General features: G+C 36.0%; 2 protein-coding genes across 2 annotated transcripts; one reads left to right on the top strand and one right to left on the bottom strand.

Annotated features, from left to right (window-relative positions):
• Nucleotides 1-99: 99 nt before the first annotated feature.
• Nucleotides 100-9,746, top strand: mRpS10 (mitochondrial ribosomal protein S10). Its single transcript, XM_089235776.1, has 5 exons — nucleotides 100-279; nucleotides 3,707-3,846; nucleotides 8,038-8,146; nucleotides 8,356-8,445; nucleotides 9,596-9,746. The coding sequence occupies exons 1-5, from the start codon at nucleotides 193-195 to the stop codon at nucleotides 9,677-9,679; spliced, it is 510 nt and encodes a 169-aa protein (XP_089091902.1). The 5' UTR covers nucleotides 100-192; the 3' UTR covers nucleotides 9,680-9,746.
• Nucleotides 9,747-11,583: 1,837 nt separating this feature from the next.
• Nucleotides 11,584-20,600, bottom strand: LOC149082526 (uridine diphosphate glucose pyrophosphatase NUDT22-like). Its single transcript, XM_089235775.1, has 3 exons — nucleotides 19,845-20,600; nucleotides 15,222-15,412; nucleotides 11,584-11,932 (listed from the first exon to the last, which is right to left on the bottom strand). Exons 1-3 carry the CDS (start codon nucleotides 20,358-20,360, stop codon nucleotides 11,734-11,736), a joined length of 906 nt encoding a protein of 301 aa, XP_089091901.1. The 5' UTR covers nucleotides 20,361-20,600; the 3' UTR covers nucleotides 11,584-11,733.

Here is a 20,600-nt window from a genome sequence, read left to right as displayed (position 1 = left end):
ATTTTATCAAAATGCTAGAAGAAGTGATATGACCATAAGTCCCGTATTTCTGGAAAATTAATCCGTTCCGAAGCTAAGAAGTAAACAACTCAGCTCACTATAATGTACCAAGTGGATGTTGTTTATTTACAATCCTTTGGTTGGTGACCGAATTTCATTGCATTTAAAGAGATTGAATTTCCTTGAACAGACATGCTTCGGAATATTTTTAATGGCTTTCGTCGCTGTATTCCCGTTCAAGCAACGAGGCAGTCTCTTGCTTCATCATCTTTAGCTAGTGTTGGTGACTTCTCTAATATACATCATTATTCAAAACTCAACGTACAAACTGTTAAGCCGGGTTTTCCTAGGAATAGGTGTTTTGCTCCGCGTGAACCGAACTGTATAATTTCGCGTCGGCAGCAACGCGTTTGTGTTTTTCTAACGTGGCGCATCAGATCAGGGTGGCTATATTATAGTATATGCTACTCTGTCGTCTGCATGCTAAGGTTTGGAGGGGAAAGAAAACACACAAGAGTGAGGAGAACATCGGCGAAAAGCGCGCGGCGCACGACGCATTTGACTCCTCCAGAGACAGTCGTCCAATCACGCCCGACGTAAAGCGCTGTCGTGAGGCGTATTGCGCTCTGTAGGAAAACAGTCATGCTGCTTTTCTTATTGGTGAGAGGACGGAGTGTCGCGCTGGGCGATTCACTTTGCACGCGGCACAGAAAACCTGCTCCTAGGAAAACCCGGCTTTAGGGGAGGTAGAAAACACACAACAACAAGACGGAATCACATAGGAATATAAACCCCAACCTGATCAGCTGGAGGATAAACAAAAATGCAGAAATAACAAGCCAATGATGGGTGGAAAAACTCTTTATTCATCGATACTCTAAACGAGGACAGTACAAATAAACATCAGCCTAAGTTTCACAACAAGTGCTCAAAGTTTTTACCATCCATAGTTATTCACGCTTGAGGGCGCTGTATCTGGAATGCCACATTAGCCATTAAAAGTTTTGATTGCGTACAGAGAACATGAGGGGTAAACTTTTGATTCTGGTCTAGAGAGCATGTAACAATTTACGAACACTGAAATGGTGGACATGCACCTTGTGTATGGTATAGCTGTCCTTGTGTAAAGCATTGCAAAATAACGGGTTTTTCCACCCATTATTGGCTTGTCATTTCTGCATCTTTGTTTATCCTCCAGCTGATCAGGTTGCGGTTTTCGGTCATACATTCCTATGTGATTATGTTTTGTTTTTGTTTTCTACTTCCCCTAAAAGTTTGTACGTTGAGTTTTGAATCACTCTGTTTCTTTTTTTTTGCCACAAAAGACAATGCTCATATATTACATATGAGCATTGTCTTTCAGATTCTTGAAACGGTTAATTCTCAATATACGGTATAACTTTTTGTTGCCAAGTTTCAGACTACACCAAAATAGCTAAATGTTGCCAACACCATCTGCTTTGGCGCATTTTTGAAATGTTATTTATTATGCCTTTTGTTTCAATGGTAATTGTAGCAATTAGTGCCAAATCAAGTATGGCAGCAAAAAAAATAGTCGCCAAGCAGCAAAATGGAATTGATGAATTGGAATTTACACTTAAGAACTTTATATTTTTTCTGTGCTCTTGTCATAATTTTTTATAAAACCTATGGAAATTGTGGCCATAGCTTTTTCTTAAAACCATAAGGTTTTAGGAACAGATGCTGTATAATCCAGATATTTTACAATTCTTTTTTCAGTGCCAAACATGTCCGGCAGCCCAGATGGTAGTTGCCACAGCCAAACACATACTACGGTCACCTGAAGAAAAATCACCACCATAGAAAACATAAAAGCGGAAACCAACAATAATATTATAAAGGAACAGATTATGTATAATTCAGACATTTGCCGACTATTTGATTATTATTTTTTTTTTGGTGCCAAACAAGTTTTACGCTGCTAATGTAATTTTGTTAAACAATGTAAAAACATCTATTGTGTGATCCTTTTTGGGCGATGTGTTGACCAGTTTTTTCTTTGGTGAGAAGAACATCTGAAAGCAGGACAAGAAGTCATTAAGTGTGCAAACAGTGGCATGCATTTGGACGTCTTTCTTGCTAATGAAAAAAATCAACACATCACAAAAAAAGATGATAATATGGCTTTCAAAACAAGAAAAACTAACAACGGCTAAAACAAACAAAACAACATACTTGGATAAATAGGCCTAAGGAATCACGATTTAAAATAAAGTACAACCTGGCAAAAAAGTCATCTATAAGAAACCACTGAGGTAACATGAAATTTCTATAACAAAAAATACTGCCGTGCCGGCAACCAAAAGAAAACAAGGTAAAAAAATATATCTGAAGAAAATGGTAAACCTAAATACCAAAGAAAATATAATAGCAGATGGCAAAAAAAAAGAAAAAAAAGCAGCAAGCAGAAGAAAATGGGGGGCCGGGAAGAAAAGCTAAAACATGATGCGAAAAAAGTCGCCAAAGAAAAAATGGATTATATTAGAGCTGTTTCGTCTGTGGTTCCTAAGTTTGATGCACAAATGAAAGCCTATCTTCCCATTAAAAAGTCTCACCACAGGCCTATAAATGATACAAATTTCCATCATTACACTTCATTTCTGAAATATAGATGACCAATCAGACACAAAACTAGATAAGCACTCAGACTGTTAGGTACACACACTTACACTCTGACACAACTTACTTGGTAGTAAATTACCCATGGTGATGTGTCAGTTAATATGTAGCATAGTGAAATGCATTAAGGCCCTGTTTCACTGTCTTGAAAAGTTTCCATTAAAGAGAGGTTCTACTATATATATTCATGTGAAGTACAAAAGAGACTGTATGCTCTTTTGTACAATACAATGCTTTTGTATGATACAATGCTCTATAACAAAGATGAAGTTCGGAAAGAATATTCCCATGCCTCTGTGGGAAATCCAACCACCAACCCCTTGCAGTCTCTGTGAGTGCTTCACCATTAAGCTACAGAGGACTGACATTTCCCGTCAATTAGGGTACTTGTTGGGATCACACATAACCAGTCTCTTAACTCAGCTAATAACTTATGGTTCTGCAGTATCTAACGAAAACACATACTTCTGGGGAAAGTGAAATCAATCATTCGGTCCACACTCAACGATTGGCTTTGATCCAGGTCTGGAGCCTGTCAACAAAATGAAAAATATTACACATCTACTACGCCCAAGACTTGACAAATCAGAAAAAAAATTTAGGCTGCAGCAATATTTCATAGTTGCCAGATATTTTTTTATCAACAAAATTTATCCAAAATAGTGTGTTCCTTAACTTGTTTGGAACCTCTTTCTATGCTAGCAGACTTGCTGACATAACTTCTGATAACTTGTGCTTCCCAAGATTTAAATTCAGTTGTAAGACATAAAAAAATTAGGTGGCGATACCTATTTTTTTGTTGTCATGGCAACCTGGCGCTTGTCCAGGCCTGGCTGAGACATTCATTGCCTGCGTCTGAAAAACTATGAGTAAAAATCATCATTGGCAGGGGTATCACTGTATTGAAGTTAAGTCTATAGCCCAAATTTATCTTTGTCTTCAAATCAAACAAAATTTCTCAACAAATTTTGCAACTTTTGTAATATTTTTGTCTTATGATGTTTTAATTTCATCTTTTAACTGAAAATGCATTGTTTCAGACATCTCTCTTATTTTTGTTGAACAGAATGTGCAAATCCAGGAGCTGGACAAATTATATAAAACTGTATTTGTTGAGGTTCGAGGACATGATCGAGCTGTTCTGGACAGTTATGAGAAGTTCACAAAAATGGCTGCTCATGGACTCGATGTAAAGATTGCCAGCATGTGAGCCTTACAGATTTATTCATTGCCAACAGATTTTCTAAAGAAAATATCCAAGTGTAAATTTCCAAATATCCAAATAAATTCCAGAATTTGACAAATATGTTCAGCACATTAAATTGCTTCATGCGGGCGGCCTAAATTTCTCAATCCATTCTTATATTTGTTCATATCTGGTGAATAGGTGCATGCAATGAATGAAATATATGTTTATACCACCCTCAATTAATATTATATAGATACAAAAAGTGTTCAATTAACCATTTAAAGGCCAATGTTCCAGAAATGGAACATAATTTTTATCTGATATGTAAATAAAAACTGACTCAAACATTTCTGGTTTTTTATCGTATATAGAGGAGAGTTCAAAGTATTTTTTGAAATAAATTTGAAAACTTCGGGTTGATATAAACATTTTTGACAAATTTTGAAATTTGACATTTCTTGGGCCTTTTCTTACCCATTTTGATTAAAATTTGCCAAAATTTCAATTTTGAAGTAAATTGAAAATTATTTTGTGTGCTTCTACCACTTAATGCATCAATAAAACTAAATCACATTAACAAGCTACGCACGTTCAAATATGCATGTTCCATTTTTGGAACATTGGTAATGTGGCACAGAGGAATGTGCTTTCTGCGGTAGATTGTTTATATTGAGTGAGTGCTTTTTATTCTTGCATTCTTAGAAATGCATGTTTTTGCGAACTGCAGACTAATCAAACCGAGTTCGACAATCATAGATAGTCTTGGTATGTTCAACTGTGTGTAACCATATCAAAAAGATATCTCATATTAGAAGAAGCTGTAGGATATTTAGAAACGCTTTCAGATTCTGAATTAGAGGACGTAGGCCAATTACCTGCTAATGAAAATGGGAACATCACAGATGAAGATGATATTCTTGAAATTGATCTAGTAACAACAGTTCCAACTGATGTATGTGAAATGCTAGATAATTTTGTAGAAATGAGGATGAGGTGTCAGAAAACGGCAGAAACATGTTCTTCAAAAGAAGTTGAGCAGAAAAAAAGAGTGAAACGTAAGCGTAACACTCATGTGAAAGTTTAAAAAAAATTCAAGACAGTTTTGAGCAATCCGAAAACAAATATTGCATGTGATAAAAAAAAATTCTTTCTAGAATCCGATTAAAACCTCAGCTCTGGATTCCGTTGAAAAAGATTTGCCAATATGATCATTATAGCACATTGGATAATTAATTCAGAGTTGCGAGAAGCGGATTGTATTTCACATTTGGAATTTCGAAGAGAAGTGACAATGAACCTTCTACGAATGAAGGAGGAGTTAATTATTCATCCAGGTCCTCAACTGAAAAAAGATGTCAGGACATCTGATGGCCATTATATTGTATCTGCGACGTAAGGACAGTATGTGGTTTGCCAAAAAAATCAGTATGTACAAATGTGACCAATGTAACAAACGGGTCCATCAAATATATATGTTTTTCCTTTTTTCGCGGACATTAGAAAAAAATTTGAATTTTCTACTTACATTTTTATGTTAAAAAAACTGGTATGTGTTGCGAATTTGAATTTGTAGTAGAAAATAGAAAATTTCATGTGATAACTGTACTCCAGAAATAAATAATCATGAGAATATGGGTGATACCAATTTCCACTTTCACCTCTCCCCCACTGCCAGTATCCTATTTGTGGAACATTGTAAAAAACAAAGAAAAAAACTTTTTTCTACAAATTTCAAAGTTGATCTATGTATAAGCATGTAAAAAGACCTCGAATTCCAAAACAATAAGTAACTTTGTTCATAGTTCGGCCTTCAAACAGTTAAAATTTGATTGATCAGTCGTATAATTAATTGAAATTTTTTTGATCGAGTTAAAAATTTTAATAAATTCTATGCCCTATCATAAATGAAAATACTGAATAAGTGTGAGAAGACCAAAAAAATAACTAGATGGTCACATGAAAAAAGGTGAATCTGTCATTTAATGCTCTTTTATTATTGCTTGAGCAAATTTGCTACAATTACGGTTTTATACTGCCAAGCCTTCCTAATATGAAACACCACACTTTGTGCAAAAAAATGTGGTTCCTTCCTATAATGTAGAAAATTTTTGAATTTTATATGGAGCAAAAATTAGTTGAGATAGCCTACGTCCCTCAGGTTTCACATTAATGAGATTCAGCTCTATGCGTTTTTTACCTAGCCAACAGGAACAAAAGAAAGTTATGATTGGCCAGAGTTGCCAACTGCTGCGGATTGTCCGTAGTTTTTACAAATGGCTGCAATAAACTACAGAGCTTCGGGAGACACTGAATACTACGGAATTCAGTTTTAAAAAAACAGTATTTTGAGTTTCTTGTGGTGTTTTCTTTATTTTCATAAAATTGCATCAATCTGTACAGTAACGATTAATTCATATACACATGTGAGAGAGAGTCCATGAAAAGACAGACTCGGAGCCAATCTCTTTTGTCTGTGTTTGGAAGGCAATCTCTAAAGCTGTGTCTAAACCTGCCTCTCTACTTGATGCCCAAACTCACAAAACCTATTTTCCGTCAAAACTGCCCCACACTGTGGGCTAAAAACAGGTTTTTGAATAGATCAGTGCGAGGGAGGGTGGGGGGGGGGGGCCCAGACCCTGCTCATTTACATAGTGCATGGTCAAGCTCGCAGAACTTGTGTAGGAAAGAATGTTTTGTCATAGAAAACAAGGATGGGGGTTCTAGGGTTGCTAGACGTTCGTATATATGACCCACAAGGGCCTATGCAGGTTCGGATTGCATTGATTATTCATAAATTATTAAGGGACTTGGCGAACTCAGAACATTGCTTCGGGAGGTGGCCTGAGTCCTCTAGGTTCCAGTGCCACTGGGTTGCTGTATTTCATACAAATACAATGCCCAACGAGGTAGTGTTAATGGACTTTAAATTAAATTCTTTTTTAATTGAATTTTTTAGTTATTTTTTTTATTTTACTATGATTATGTTGTCCTATGGGATACACCCCCCCCCCCCCACTTTCCATTGTAAAGCTTTACATTCTTCACTACTGACAAGCTTTAAGTCAATGTTGGCATGTCTGAGATTGGCCATTTATCAATGATGGTTTTTTTATTTTTCTTGTAAATCAAAAAGAAATGAAAAATATTTAAAATTTATTGCCCATATTAACTGAATTTTTTGTTGGAATGGCCTTGAAATTTATATTTCAGTTAAATAGCAAATGAGGCGTGTTTTTAGAAATGGTCGTATTAACCGTGTTTGTATTAACCACAGCTCGGCTGCCATGTTGACACAATTTACAGTACAGTGATACCTCAGTCAAAGAAAGTAATTTATTCTGGAATCTCATTCATTAACCGTAACATGACTTTCCATAGGTTTCTATGGAAAATAATTGCTTAATTCGTCAAGGAACTGCTCAAAATTTCATGAAGTAACTTTCATAAAACACTAAGAAACACTATAAAAAAAAAGTAATCAAAAGTGGAGATGAACAACTTCACAATTGGATGGAGAATTTGGAGAATTGGGCATATTTCTATTTTACACTATATATGTTATGCAGCTGGGTTCACGAACCATAGTAAAAGGAAAGTGTGTGAGATGGTGTAATGAGCTCATTTCTCCTTCACACACAAACAGATGAAAAAGATAGGCTCTCTCAGAATGTCCAGACTGAACGGTTTAATATTAAGAGTCTCGCTATATGCAATGGAAAAATTCAAATCTAAGCTCATTTTTGTTTTTCCTTCTTTTTTTCACTCACTCTTAGCTTAATCCCTCATTTAACATGAAATGCGTCCAAATCTTTTTGAAAGAAGAAAATAAGTGTATCTGAAAAAAGAGCAATTCTGTGGTGGGCACAAATTAATATGGCTGGTGTGACAGTAACTCATTATGATTAGCATGAAATTTAAGCTCATAACACAGCCATGTTAAGTTAGCTTATAAATCTACATCAGCAAAAAAAAAAACCGTTGACCAAGGCAGTAAAACCTAAAAAATATTCATCAGCCAAAAAATTTGTAAGCTGAGGCTTTTGTTAGCCTGTAGTTCGTATCACTGTAGTTGGGTCTTGATCATTGAATTTGGCTGAACATCAGAAAAATTTATTTCAGAGAGTAGAATTTATTCTATGCTTTCATTATAATTTTAGTTGATGCAATAGATGAAAATAAAGATCTCAAAATATTTTCTTTTTGCATAGAACTGAACCAAAGAAACATCATGAAAGAAAGACATTGCTCAAGTCCGCTTTCATTTATAAGAAACACAGGGTTCAATATGAAATGAGAACATATTTCAGGATTTTTGAGGTAAATTCATTTATTTTCAATTGCTTTAGTCTGCTTTTGTATGGTGTATGAGATTGTTTTGCATAAGGATAAACATTACTTTTTCGAAAAAATTTCATCATTAACTATCATTTTGTAAACTGACAAAAATATTTTGGGTAATTTTAAATGTTCAGATATTGAAAAATGTAAATGAATGATAATATTTGGGGTTTTCTTTCTCTTTTCAGCTAAAACACTTAACAGGATCAACAGCAGACACATTCTTAGAATACATCCAGAGGAATCTACCAGAAGGAGTCTCAATGAAAGTTACTATGGTAAGTAGGTTTTCATAGAAGGAGTTATAAGTTCGAAAATAAGGGATGAAAATATGTTCCAGTGACAAGGTTCTTGGTAAAAGAAAAAGCATTGCATCTTGTATGTTTATTAGGCAAAACATTTGATCCTTTGCAATCCAGATGGTTGGTGTTTTTTTGGTTCTTTGTTGATACAGTTCGTATTTCATAATATAGCCTCCTCTGAAGTGAGGAAAAATGAGGAAGGTCCATGGATGCTGTCAATTTTTTTTATAGCTTACAAGTTTTGCTAAAAAGCCTAATTCGTAAGGGGCCTTCTTGTGATCATAAGAGGTTGTTATAACAATGAATACCAGTTTTACGTGATGCTGATTCCGCCTCAGCATAACACTACAGAAGGTTAACGTTCACAATGATACTATAAAGGAAAAAAAAAATTTCATTTAAATGTACATAATCATCAATTACGTAAGATTTTGATTACAATTTAACAATTTAAACCCCTTTTGATCAGTTTAATCTGTATTTTAAGAAAGCTCACACTATTGAAAAATGTGTATCAAATTTTAATTGTTTCATTTCGCTCAGGTGTATAAATTTTTTGTGTCAGTACAGATACAACAAAGTTTGTGTACAATACTTTCACTGTTTTTTCTGACTTTGTTATAAGCTGGTCTGACTGTTTAAGTTAGTTTTCCAATACCACCCAACACACGTATTTTCAATATAATTTCAATTGTTGCCTATTGCAGAAGAATTTTTCGTTCCATATGTGTATGATACTATGCATAATAATATGTAGGTTTTAACAACTGGATGTTGCGAAGATATATTTTGGAAAGAGAGAAAATTCAACTGCCCCTGCAGGGAATCGAACCCACATCCTAGACTACAGAGGCACCGAATCTCTCAATCTTTTCTTGGAGCTCGTGTACACTGAAAGGGGCCGTACATGGACGGCCGGACCAGACTCAGGCCAAGCTCACAACTGCTGACGCTGCCACCAGATGGCAGTGAAAGGACGTGGGTTCGATTCCCCGCAGGGGCAGTTGAATTTTCTCTCTTTCCAAAATATATCTTTATATCTTCGCAACATCTAGTTAAAACCTTCATATGATAGCGGAAAGTGACGTCATCCTTGTATAATAATATGTGTCATTTATTTTTGCAGCATCGAATCGAAAAGATACCTGAATCCATATTGGCAATGAAGCCAGAAAACGAGATTAAACAAATAGAACAAACTGCAACCTGAAATATGTGTACTTTTGTTAACACCTTTAGATTTTATTAAAATGTGAACCAATAAATTATTTCTTTTTTCTGCTGTTCATTTTATACCCAAAAATATGCTGCACAAAGATTCCAGCTTTGCTGGTATAAAACAAAAAAAGTTTTATTTTAAGGTCAAAGTAACGCATAGAACTTACTGTTTGTATCAATTTGTCTGGAAAGTGATAAAGTTGGCACTGATCGACTATTGCGCAAAACTTGCAAGAATCTTTATATGTGTGTTACATTTGATCTGAACAAGCATAACAATTTTTGTATTCAAGAAAATGTGTTTTATTATTTACTTTCCTGTTGGTATTTTTTCCCTCCTTCCTTTGTCTCTACCAAAGTAAACTATTTTTATGAGTATACTCACTTTCTGTAACTTTATGCGAGTGTTAGCTAAACTGCCATTTTAAGTGTACATATGTATAGGGTGTCTGAGAAACATCTTTATTATTATAAAAATTAATGAAAATACAAAAAGGTGAAATGAAATGCAGTTTGCGACAAAAGAATGAAAAAAATCTAAGTTTTTTTAGTATTAATTGCCTGAGGTAGACGCGCTAGTTGCTCAGCAGCTGCAATAAGAAATGAAAATGGCGAGTACACGGGAGAATGTGCAATGTGTATGAAAACACAATCACCCGAAACTGTGCAAAGAGCATTTTGCCTGATGTGCCATAGAAATTCACCAAGTATGCCTTCAATTTATGCATGGATGCAGAAGTTTAAAGACACAGGCAATGTTGAGCATGTGAAGTGAATTTCTCGATTTCTCACCAAGTATCAATTACAGCGTAGTGTAAAAGACCACACCAAACATTGAAGTTTGGGGCCGTCTCATTCATGTTGAACTGAAATGCGTCTCTGATGTCGATGGTGGGCCGTAATTTTTCACATGCTCATCATATCCTGTCTTTAAACTTCTGCATCCATGCATAAATTGAAGGCATACTTGTGGATTTTTATTATGTTCCAAGCTATTGATATCTCTCTGCATTTGGAAAAATACAGCAATCCTTACTTGAATGGGATAGTTTCATTAGAATATTGATGAAGAATAAGGGGTCGTTCAAGTATTACGTAAGCAAATTTTTTGCCATTTTTTTACCCCCCCCCCCCCCCCGCCTTGTCAGAAAAATTTCGTCATCAGCTACGTTCCTCTGAATCCTAATGCATATTGGTGGGATCAGAGGCATAACGGGGAGGGGGCATAGGGGGGCTCGTGCCCCCTCCCACGATCAAAACTTTATTTTTTTAATGCAAAAAAATATTTTTTGAATTTGAAATTTCGGAAGAACATACCTTTATATGTTATTATAATCAATTTCTGTTAATTTCGATGTTATTTGAAGGCTATGTGAATGCAAAATTTGTCTTTAATAAATTCATTGCGACCCACCCTCTAAGCCATACAATGATAAATAGCATAAAGGCCCTTGGCCTTTATAGCTATATATAAGACCAAATATGGCCCCGAGGAGGGGGGGTGTTATCTGATTCGGCCTGCCCTCCTCAAACCTAATTTTGTAAAAAAAATTAACTAAGTGGCACACCTACAGATTGCTTCAGTGTCCCGTGGTACAATTCCAGAACATTTAAGCGGCCAGTGGCACATTTTCAAGGAGCAAGAATGTATGCCACTTTCGAGCATATGCAACCAATAATCTCATTGATTGTATTTGAGCAAATGTTACCAATAAACTCATTCGTTGCATATGCTTAGTGGTATGCTTTTATGACACTCTGTAGCATGTGTAAGCTTAAAGTATTCTTGAGTGCTCTTTAATAAGCACTATGTTGAAAATGTGTGTTGTGTGTTTCATGATCATTTCTATAAAACAAAGAATAAGAAGCATGATTTTGATTCTACTTTTTTTTCTTCCCACCAAATAACTTCTATTAAATACAAAATATATATAGAATTTGTCTTCACTAGGAGAAAAACAGTGAAAAAAAATGTATGGATTGCACATCACAAAGTTTGAAATTCCATACATTTTAATTTTTGTCTCGTAATTTCAATGAGTTCAATTATGGTGAATAAGCTGAAAAGAGTTCAACTGCTCCTTTTACAGAAGGTGTGAATCTGTCCAACATGGCAATGTTTCTTTCTTTCTTCATCTCTTTAAAAGTTGTTGCATCTATAAATACCAGATGAGTAGATTCCTCTTTTTCAGCATGTGTTTGCTCGTTGTATTTTGAGAGTACTTCAGAGCTTGTAAGTGAACACCTGTCAAAATTTATAACATTTTTGTTAACTGTCATGTTGAAAAATATTCCAATCTACCTGGGCGAAATTTTTGATATTGTCTATGAAAGTATAAATCAGTGATCTCCTGACACAATTGAAACTTTTCATAAAAGAAGTAGAGGCAAATGTATCAAAATTTATTTTCAGAACACAGCCAGGAAAACAAAAACCACCACTAAAATCAATTATCAAATGAATTTTTGATACTTTTTGTTTACCCCCAACCTGGCTTCAAATACTTCATCATAGACACTTATTGAAAGTTCTACTTTCAAAGGGTAATACAGTGCATGTCACTTAATGTGATCACATTGGGACTTGTGAGGTATCTGATAGCACAATAACAATTGATAATTATATCCGGAAAATGCAGATGCCAATATGCTAACCATACATCCTATTTGGTCGAACAGGAAAACTCCATTTTTCTTTTTCACATAACTATATGAAAATGCTAAATATATATAGGCTACTATATATATATATTTTTTTTTTACTGCAAAATATTCAAGCAAGATTTTTTTTTCATTGTGTGTTTTATTCCGTTTTTTTCATTGAGCTAAAATCCTGCATTATTATTTTTTTTTGTTTAGCCACTGTGAGAAGTTAGAATGTAACTGCCCAATGTTTTCATAAATTATGATAGGTACTTTTTTCATGTGCAGTTAATTTATTAGGAAAAAGTCTTCCAGAAGAAAACTGAATCTGGACAACTGAAAAAAAGTTACCAAGAAGCAGGGTTGGGTTTTTGACATGACATGCATCAAAAACAGATTTAAACTGTCAAACACCTAAATGAATGCTTTTTTGATAATGTTTTGAACAAAATAGGTATATAACATGATGAAAAACTTACTTTTTTGTACATTACAATATGTTTTATTTTTAAGCATTAATTTATTACAGGGCGCGGTAGCCTGGTTGATAAGATACTCACCTAAAGTATCAAAGGATGTTTAGAGATGTCGCGAGTTCGATACCCGGTTCGTCCTTGTCAGAAAACTTTCCTGACAGAAGTACAACAAAAACAGCAACTTGGCTGCAGCAAAAAATTGCTACCGCAGGAAGTCCCCCATTGAGGGGATAGCACATCAACCTCTCGATGAGTATAAAAAATGAGCCTGCCATTCAGAATCGACAATAAATTGTAGTTCCCGGTCTAATTAGCCCTCGTGTTCAGAAAATGACAGTGGTGCGACAAAAATGATCAATGATCAATTTATTACAATTAAAACAAAATATTATTATTTGCAATTTTGAATTTTTCAACATAAGAGTCTAGAACACATAAAACATAGTTTTGAGGTTCATTTTATCTAAGCTATTGATTACCTGTGTTCAATTTGCTGAGTGGAATTTTCTTATTCAAAATATGTATGATAGGGGCATCACAGAGTTAAGTTATAAACTTCAGAAACTAAATAAATCAGTATTAAAACAGTAAAAAACTTAATGTCAATGTTGTCAAATAGTTTTTTTTTTAACCTGATAAATATGCTAAATAAAAAAAATACTTACTTTTATGTAGATTAAAGGGTTTTATATTCTGAATTATAAATACTGAGAATCTATTTTGATATGTTAAATTTTCTGATCCGCCCAAAATTTTATTCCATGTAAAAATTCTCACACAGAATCTGTTAATACACTAATTAAACTCATTTATTTTTATCTAAAAATTTCTTAGAGCTTGGGGTGTATAAATTCAGAGTATTAAAGAGTATTTTCAACCAAAGCCGAACCGCCAGGACTTGTACCCAAAGTATTTGTTTTGCACATTTAAAATTAAATACAGCTTCAATTGGAAAACCATTGCATTATAAATGCTAGTAAATATACCATTGACAAGTTTGACTAATAGGAGTTTCTTAAGCTTCATATACAAGCTAGCATTGCCAAATTAAATGACTTTAAATTTTAGTTCTACAATTTAGTATTTTGATCGCTAGATATATTTCAATGTTATACACAATAAGAGTATTGTTTTAAGTATCAGTGATTATATATATAATTTAATAATAACATAGAAATCAACATTGCATACATGATGTAATAAACTTTTTTAAACACTTATCTGTTGTAAAAAAAGTACAGCAGATAGTGCATATCAAAGCACACATATATAAGCAGTTGAAAAAATTTTCAAAGGTCAAGAATCATCTTGAATAAGATAATGTCAAATCATTCCATAGTTTTCCTTCCAGTGTTTATGCTATGCTTTATTCAAATTGTATATTTTATATATATAAGAAAAAAAAACCATATATATTTTATCCAAAATAATTCTGTAGAGAGTGTAAAATTATTTTAGAATCATTAAATATTTATTCTTTGTATAACACATAGTCACTTTAAACATTACATGCAATTAAAGTGTGCATTTCCAATAGGAATTTTTATATTGAAAAGCAATATTTGAGATTTTTGACAGGTTTGTGATGGAGGGTTTTTGATATGACAGTTTAAACCAGCGGTTCTCAGCCGGTGCTCCTTGTGCACTCTCCAGGGGCTCCGCAGCCGCTCGAGGAAAATAAAAACAGTAAAATTTAAAAACATTATAAATATTTTTAAATATTAAAATTAAATCAGGAACTTTGATGAATAATTGAAAAAATGGTCTACGGGGCTCCGCCATAGAATTTTTTTACTATAAAGGGCTCCGCGAGTCAAAAAAGGTTGACAACCGCTGGTTTAAACCATCAAAAACTGTCATGTGTCAAAAACCTGCCAACCCTGCAAAGAAGTGAAGGGTTTTTTTTTACATCTTGCACATATTTGCCTTCACTGTAAAAACTTCATTGTATAAAAGCAGCTCAATGCATGCATGGATCATACCAGCAACTGTGATCCAATTAGAACATTGCAAATTGAGTATGGGGATGTGTGTCAACACAGGAGGGTTCCTTTACCTTCTCACTTAGTCTTGCAGCCCAATAATGATAACTAACAGAGAAAATAAAATAAATCTGGTTAAACCTTCGGTTCAAATTGCCAAGAACGTTTTGATGGAAAAAGTAAAATTGATAATATAATCCAAAGTCGTGATAACAAAAACTTTATCCCATGTTATGATATTGGTCTCTTCCATACTTTGCAAAAGTGATAACAATACTCGAATGATTATCTGTGATTCCGATAAGGGGTTTCTACTGTAATATCAAAGTGCCAGAGAAAGGATTTGTTAAACTCCAAGCAACACCAATGATTTCTTTTAAAGCATTCATTCAAAAAGAGCAGCATAATAAATAGAGCAAGGAAAAATACTAACTTGATGAAAAATTCAGCGGATGGTCTATAAAGTGTCAGTTCATTAAAGCAAATTCCTAAAAGTATTGGTTCACTCAGATTTTCTTCTGGAATGTTAACCTCGTCTCTTACTTCCCGGAGGATGGAATGGAAGATTTCATGGACGATGGCTTTGGTGTCACTAGCATCAAGTTCCCCACTGGACTTCACTTCCTATGAATAAAAAATATAACTTTCTTAATCTAAATTCAATAAAATTATATTTTTTATAGATTGACCCTTTATGCAGTTTTTTTAATTTCTCTGATCCACGTTATAACTGCCACCTGAGGCACATTTATGGTTTTCCTACTTCTTGTGCGCTACATAATTTTTCCACCCTTCTCTCATTCTAGTCCAATTTTCTTGACTACTCTTTGCCCGAATTCGTCACCCTGTGCTATATAATCCATTTGGTCTTTCCCCACTGCTGTAAATACACCAGTCTCTCCTTTGATCACTCCTATGCTCATACACTCTCCAAGTCACTTTTTTTAGTCATTCATGTGCCTTACATATGCTTGCACATGTTCTAGGTCGCGCTCTTTTGGTCGTTCACTAACATGGTTCCTTACTTTATAGAACACTCTTTTGATTGTTTGCACATGCTTTAGATCAATCTCTTGGTCATCCATATACTTGCTCATGTTCTAGGTCACTCACTGACTGGTCGCCTGCTCTGTATGTCACTCTTTCTGTCATTCTTGCTCATGCTTTATGTCCCTCGTTTGCTCACTCATGTGATTGCGAACTCTCCAAGTCACTCTTTTGGCCACTTACTAACCTAGTCTCTTGTTATCTGGGCACAAGCAGATTTATTGAGGTTTATACAAATTTTGCTGTCCTCCTCCCATTCTAATTTCTTTTGACACTCATTCACTCATTCCTCAAATTCGCTGCCCCGGGCTGGAGCCCACTAAGGGCCCCCCCCCACACTGTAAATACGCTACTGACTGCCATAGTGGAAAATCATTAAACCATCTGCAAAATGCCACATCTTTTTTCAAGAAGACATTATTCTGAATTCATGCAAGGAATAGTGCTTCCCCCCCTCCTCCCCAACTCTGAGAATAAAAAACCCAAGGAACAGAGACACTCTTTTTCTATGTGTTTATATTGTAAGCATCACCCAAAGGGGGGAAAATTATATACTTCAAATACTTTTTTTTCTTTTACTATTATCAAGATTAGAGCAAAGGCTGGCTCCTCCAACTGCCAGTTGATCTGACATGTTGTTGTTGGTGAACATGATTGAAAAAGTAAAAAAAACAACAACATAATATTTGAGCTTGTTGTTTCTGAAATTTTAAAGAGGCGAGAGATATTTTTCTTAGTTTCCCAAAATATGAAGCATCAAGTTAGGGGAGATATTGCATTTCCCCTGTGATAGGGTTGGAAATATAATTTTCTTTTATTTCAGTATTATATGAAATTGAATGTGATTAATATTTTGAAAAAAAAATTTAATCACCGGATCATTATTATATGATCTAAGATTTTCCAATTTTGATGCTTCACATTTTAATATGTTTAACGACTTTATCCACAACCAATTACTTTCAATTTTTGTTCTAGCACAACTGCAATTCCACTGGGGCTATGTAGGATTATGGGGTTCCCAGCAAAATATGCTTTATCACTTCCTTCGGGGCAGCTTAAGCAAAGGTGTAGTGCACCTGGGCAGCATCATAGGCCTTAGTAGGACTCTACTAACTATTGGTTTATACCTACCCCCTCCCTCACAATTTATCCCAACAATTCCTGACAAAAAAAATTCACCTTCTCGCCTTGGATTTAACACCCCCTAAAAAGTGAAGCCCATGACTGCCCTGTAGTCTATCACAAGGGGCAAGTGTGAATTTTGGTGCCTTCAGCTTGTGCTTTATCTAGAATGGTCAAATAAAAGCAAAAAATCTGTTGTGCATCTCACTTGTCCAGTGTCTGGAGAACCAGAAGCGCCTTTAAAATAAATTTCTTAATGAAAGTCAACCTAGTTATATGTACGTCATTCTTTAGATATATAAGAGATGATGGCTCACCAATAACTACTGTTTTGAAGATTGGGTTATTTGATATAATTAGGTCGGTAAAGTGTTCTCAACCAAAAAGCAAAAAAGCTGCTTTGAAACCGGGAAGGTTTCTTAAAAAGTGAGCCATATGGTCACACCTAAGATTGTGCTCAGCAAATGGCTTTGTTCTACAGAAAACAAGAAAAAAAAAATTAAGATGGTCCCTGTCAGTCTCCCACCAGAGTCATATTTAGAGGCGGCACATGAGCCTTTGCACCAGGATGGCAGGTAAGCTAGAGCCACCCCTGATTTCCAAAACTTCAGGAGTTTTTGTCTTTTTTTAGGAGTATGCAAGTAAATTTGCCTGGTAGAACCTCAGAAAAATCACTTGGCCCATGGGCCCCACAATGGCCTTAAGACAGCCATGACTGTAGTACAGGGTTTGTTAACTTTTTTCAATCATGACTTAAAATCAACAAGATCAGTTTTGCGACCCATTTGACTGTTTGTTCTACTGAATCAGTGAATCCAGTGACGCAACAAAAGCATTTATAACAGGATTGTAAGTGCATTCGTATAACTCATCTAGGAAGATTCTGTGAATCGCTTTTGAGCAGTGATCGTAGTTAAGAAACCCTTGGCTGTGAGTAGATTCATATGATACATCTCAGTTCCATTTCGAAATTCTGCATAGGGATATGTACGAGGTGCATGTATAGCTAAGTGGTAATAGTAGTAACTTGAAACCCTTAGCTGTAAGATTTGTACAAGCCTTCCTGGAAGCCCTGCCAATCAAGTTTGGGTTGTGATCCATGGCTCAAGAGCCTGTGGCTATTAGTGGATTTGAACAACCCATATAGGAAGCCCCTTACGAATTAGGTTTGGGTTCTGACTCATAGTTATAGAATCCCTGGCTGAAAGTGAATTTGTACGATGCATCTCGGAAGCCCTTGCGAATTAAGTAGTGACCTACAGCTCAAGAGTCTCTGGTTATTATCAGATATGAAGAATCCAGCTTGGAAGCTCCTGCAATCCAAGTTTGGGTAGTGACCAATAAGTTAAGAACCCCTGCTGTAGATACATACATAGCCACTACGGCGATAAAGTAGTCATAGTGACAGGACTCGCATCGAAGGTCACAGGTTCAAACCCCACTGGTACTACAGCTGATGTTTGCTTTCTGTGGTTCCTAACTTTGAGGCACAAATCCAAGCCGATCTCGCCACAAAGAGCAACAGGCTTACAAGCAGTACAAATATTCAATCATTACACTTGACTTCTGAAATATAGATGGCAGCACTTAAAAATTTTACACAACTCTTCTAGATACATACTCAGACTGTTAGATACACACACTTACACTTCAGACACAACAATTCCCTAAAATAGCAAATTGCCCACGGCTATAGACCTGAGTTGTGGTTGGTTTGAAAGAAAGATGCACACATGCTCATTTTGGTTAGGCCTAAGAACAGAGTTTACAAAATATGTGAGTGTGTCACAGCTATGTGAAAAGAAAGCATAGTTTAAGGTCCATCAGGCGCAGATTCAGGACTTAGTGACAAAGTTTGTAAATTTATTTGATAATTCCCATATTTTACAGGACAGAAAAAATTTTTCCTATTCTAATTAGCTCTTGGGAGGGATGGTCATTCTTCCCTATGGATATGCACCTGAGTAAAGGTGGATACCTTTAGCTATGGTTAGAGCTGAGGCAGACATCTTCAGCTGCGAATTAAGCAGAGGCAGGCTTCTTCAGCTGCGAATAGATATTGGTTGAGTTTGTACCCAGTTTTTTAGTGTGTAGGACTATCGGACTATCCCATATTTTATGGACAGACAAATGTTTCCCCATATATCTTGGAAGGGGTGATTGCCCTCCTCTCTTTGGATCCCTGTATGAAGCCCACTGTTCCATCATATTTCACCATAAGTGAACACATGGCATATCATATGAAGTAAAGAAGACTGGATACAAAGCAAAGATCCTACCTTCGCTCTGTATTCAGTTTTCTGTACTTCATATTAGGAGAGAGAGGTTCATAGTTTCATTTACATGACATATCATCTACCTTTTTTTCTTTCAAACCAAGCACAAATTTGGTCTATTGCCACAGGCAATTTACTATCGATTGAGTTATGCCAAAAGCGTGGGTGGGTGTACCTAACTATCGGAGTTCATATATAGTGCCGTGTGTTAATTTAAAGCGCTGCCATCTGCAGTGGATCCCAGTTATAATGCTTTTCAAAAAACGGCAGGGGGAAAAAAAAACATTGTAAGCTGGAAAACTCTTCAAATAGGAAATTATAATGACACCACAAAAATAAAACCACTAAGAGGGAAACACTCTAAGTGAGAGCGTTATAAGCGGGATCGCCTGTATATTATAAACCCTGAGTGAAGTGTAGGGACAAAATATTTGTACCATCTTAGGCCTGTTGCTCGCTCTGTAGCAAGACTTTTTAACTGGGAGATCAGCTCACATTCGCAAACATCAACATATCATCTAGGAAGAGAATTACTTATTTTAACATTGTATGGGCATTCGTCATCTCATCGAAATCATCACCAATCAGCGTCAATAAATTTAACATACATCTGGCTCTGGGTGACCCCCAGGCAGGTCCATCAACCCAGGCGATTCGGCGCACAGTTCACTCCTCATCAAGAGCACGATCTTCGAATCAGCTGTCTCCAGCACAGCTCCAACACCGAGAGGATTGGCCAAGAAGTCGGAGCTACGAGGAGGCAGTTCGTCACCGGATCCCCCTAGCAGCTCTTTCCCATATGGCGAACAGTTCGTCCCGATAAAGTCTTTGTAACTCGTTAGGCCGAGTTCCAGAGTCACAGCGTTGCTGCCATCGCCATCGTGTCGAGCTTTGTGGAGCCGGAACTTGGACTTGTCGTACAGGATGACGCCCTGCTTCATTTTTTCGAGCCACGTATTTTCGATGCTGCGTTCGTCGAATCCGTCGTTGATCTTACGGCGACCGTAAGCGACTGTGTCGTAGATGGCGCGCACGTCGTTCTCGTGGATGCCGACTCCGGGGGAACAAAACACTTGAGGACTGATCGCTGCTGGAGTTTCTGCATGTGAACCACACTTGGCCATCGATCAACACTTCTCTCACCGAGAAACGGCGATCCGCGAAAAGCTTTCCTTAGCTCCCACAAGTGGCAGTCCTAGGTGACACTAACTGCTAATGTTGCAGTTACGTTAGTATAGTATTTAATATGCTTAATTTGCACATACATGAAGAAGTCAGTCGATTTAAACGGGTTGACCTGCTTTGCGACGTAGCGTCCAGTATCGAAAACAACTGTGTGGTTTTGTTTACCTTAGATACATCAC

This window comes from Pholcus phalangioides, unplaced genomic scaffold (assembly GCF_987345545.1).
Source record: "Pholcus phalangioides strain wild (caught in Gottingen) unplaced genomic scaffold, Ppha-v1.0 ptg000009l_1, whole genome shotgun sequence".
Lineage (NCBI taxonomy): Eukaryota > Metazoa > Arthropoda > Arachnida > Araneae > Pholcidae > Pholcus > Pholcus phalangioides.
The sequence above is the reverse complement of the archived record's forward strand: the minus strand, read 5'-3'. Positions and strand labels throughout refer to the sequence as shown.

Excerpts from the sequence above, each read along its gene's own strand:
- mRpS10 (XM_089235776.1), top strand. The coding sequence starts at position 193 with ATGCTTCGGAATATTTTTAATGGCTTTCGTCGCTGTATTCCCGTTCAA. Across the intron at positions 3,847-8,037 it reads GATGTAAAGATTGCCAGCAT|AACTGAACCAAAGAAACATC; the intron begins GTGAGCCTTACA and ends CTTTTTGCATAG. Across the intron at positions 8,446-9,595 it reads TCTCAATGAAAGTTACTATG|CATCGAATCGAAAAGATACC; the intron begins GTAAGTAGGTTT and ends TTATTTTTGCAG.
- LOC149082526 (XM_089235775.1), bottom strand. The coding sequence starts at position 20,360 with ATGGCCAAGTGTGGTTCACATGCAGAAACTCCAGCAGCGATCAGTCCT. Across the intron at positions 15,413-19,844 it reads GGGGTCACCCAGAGCCAGAT|GAAGTGAAGTCCAGTGGGGA; the intron begins GTATGTTAAATT and ends TTTTATTCATAG. Across the intron at positions 11,933-15,221 it reads TCCGCTGAATTTTTCATCAA|GTGTTCACTTACAAGCTCTG; the intron begins GTTAGTATTTTT and ends AAATTTTGACAG.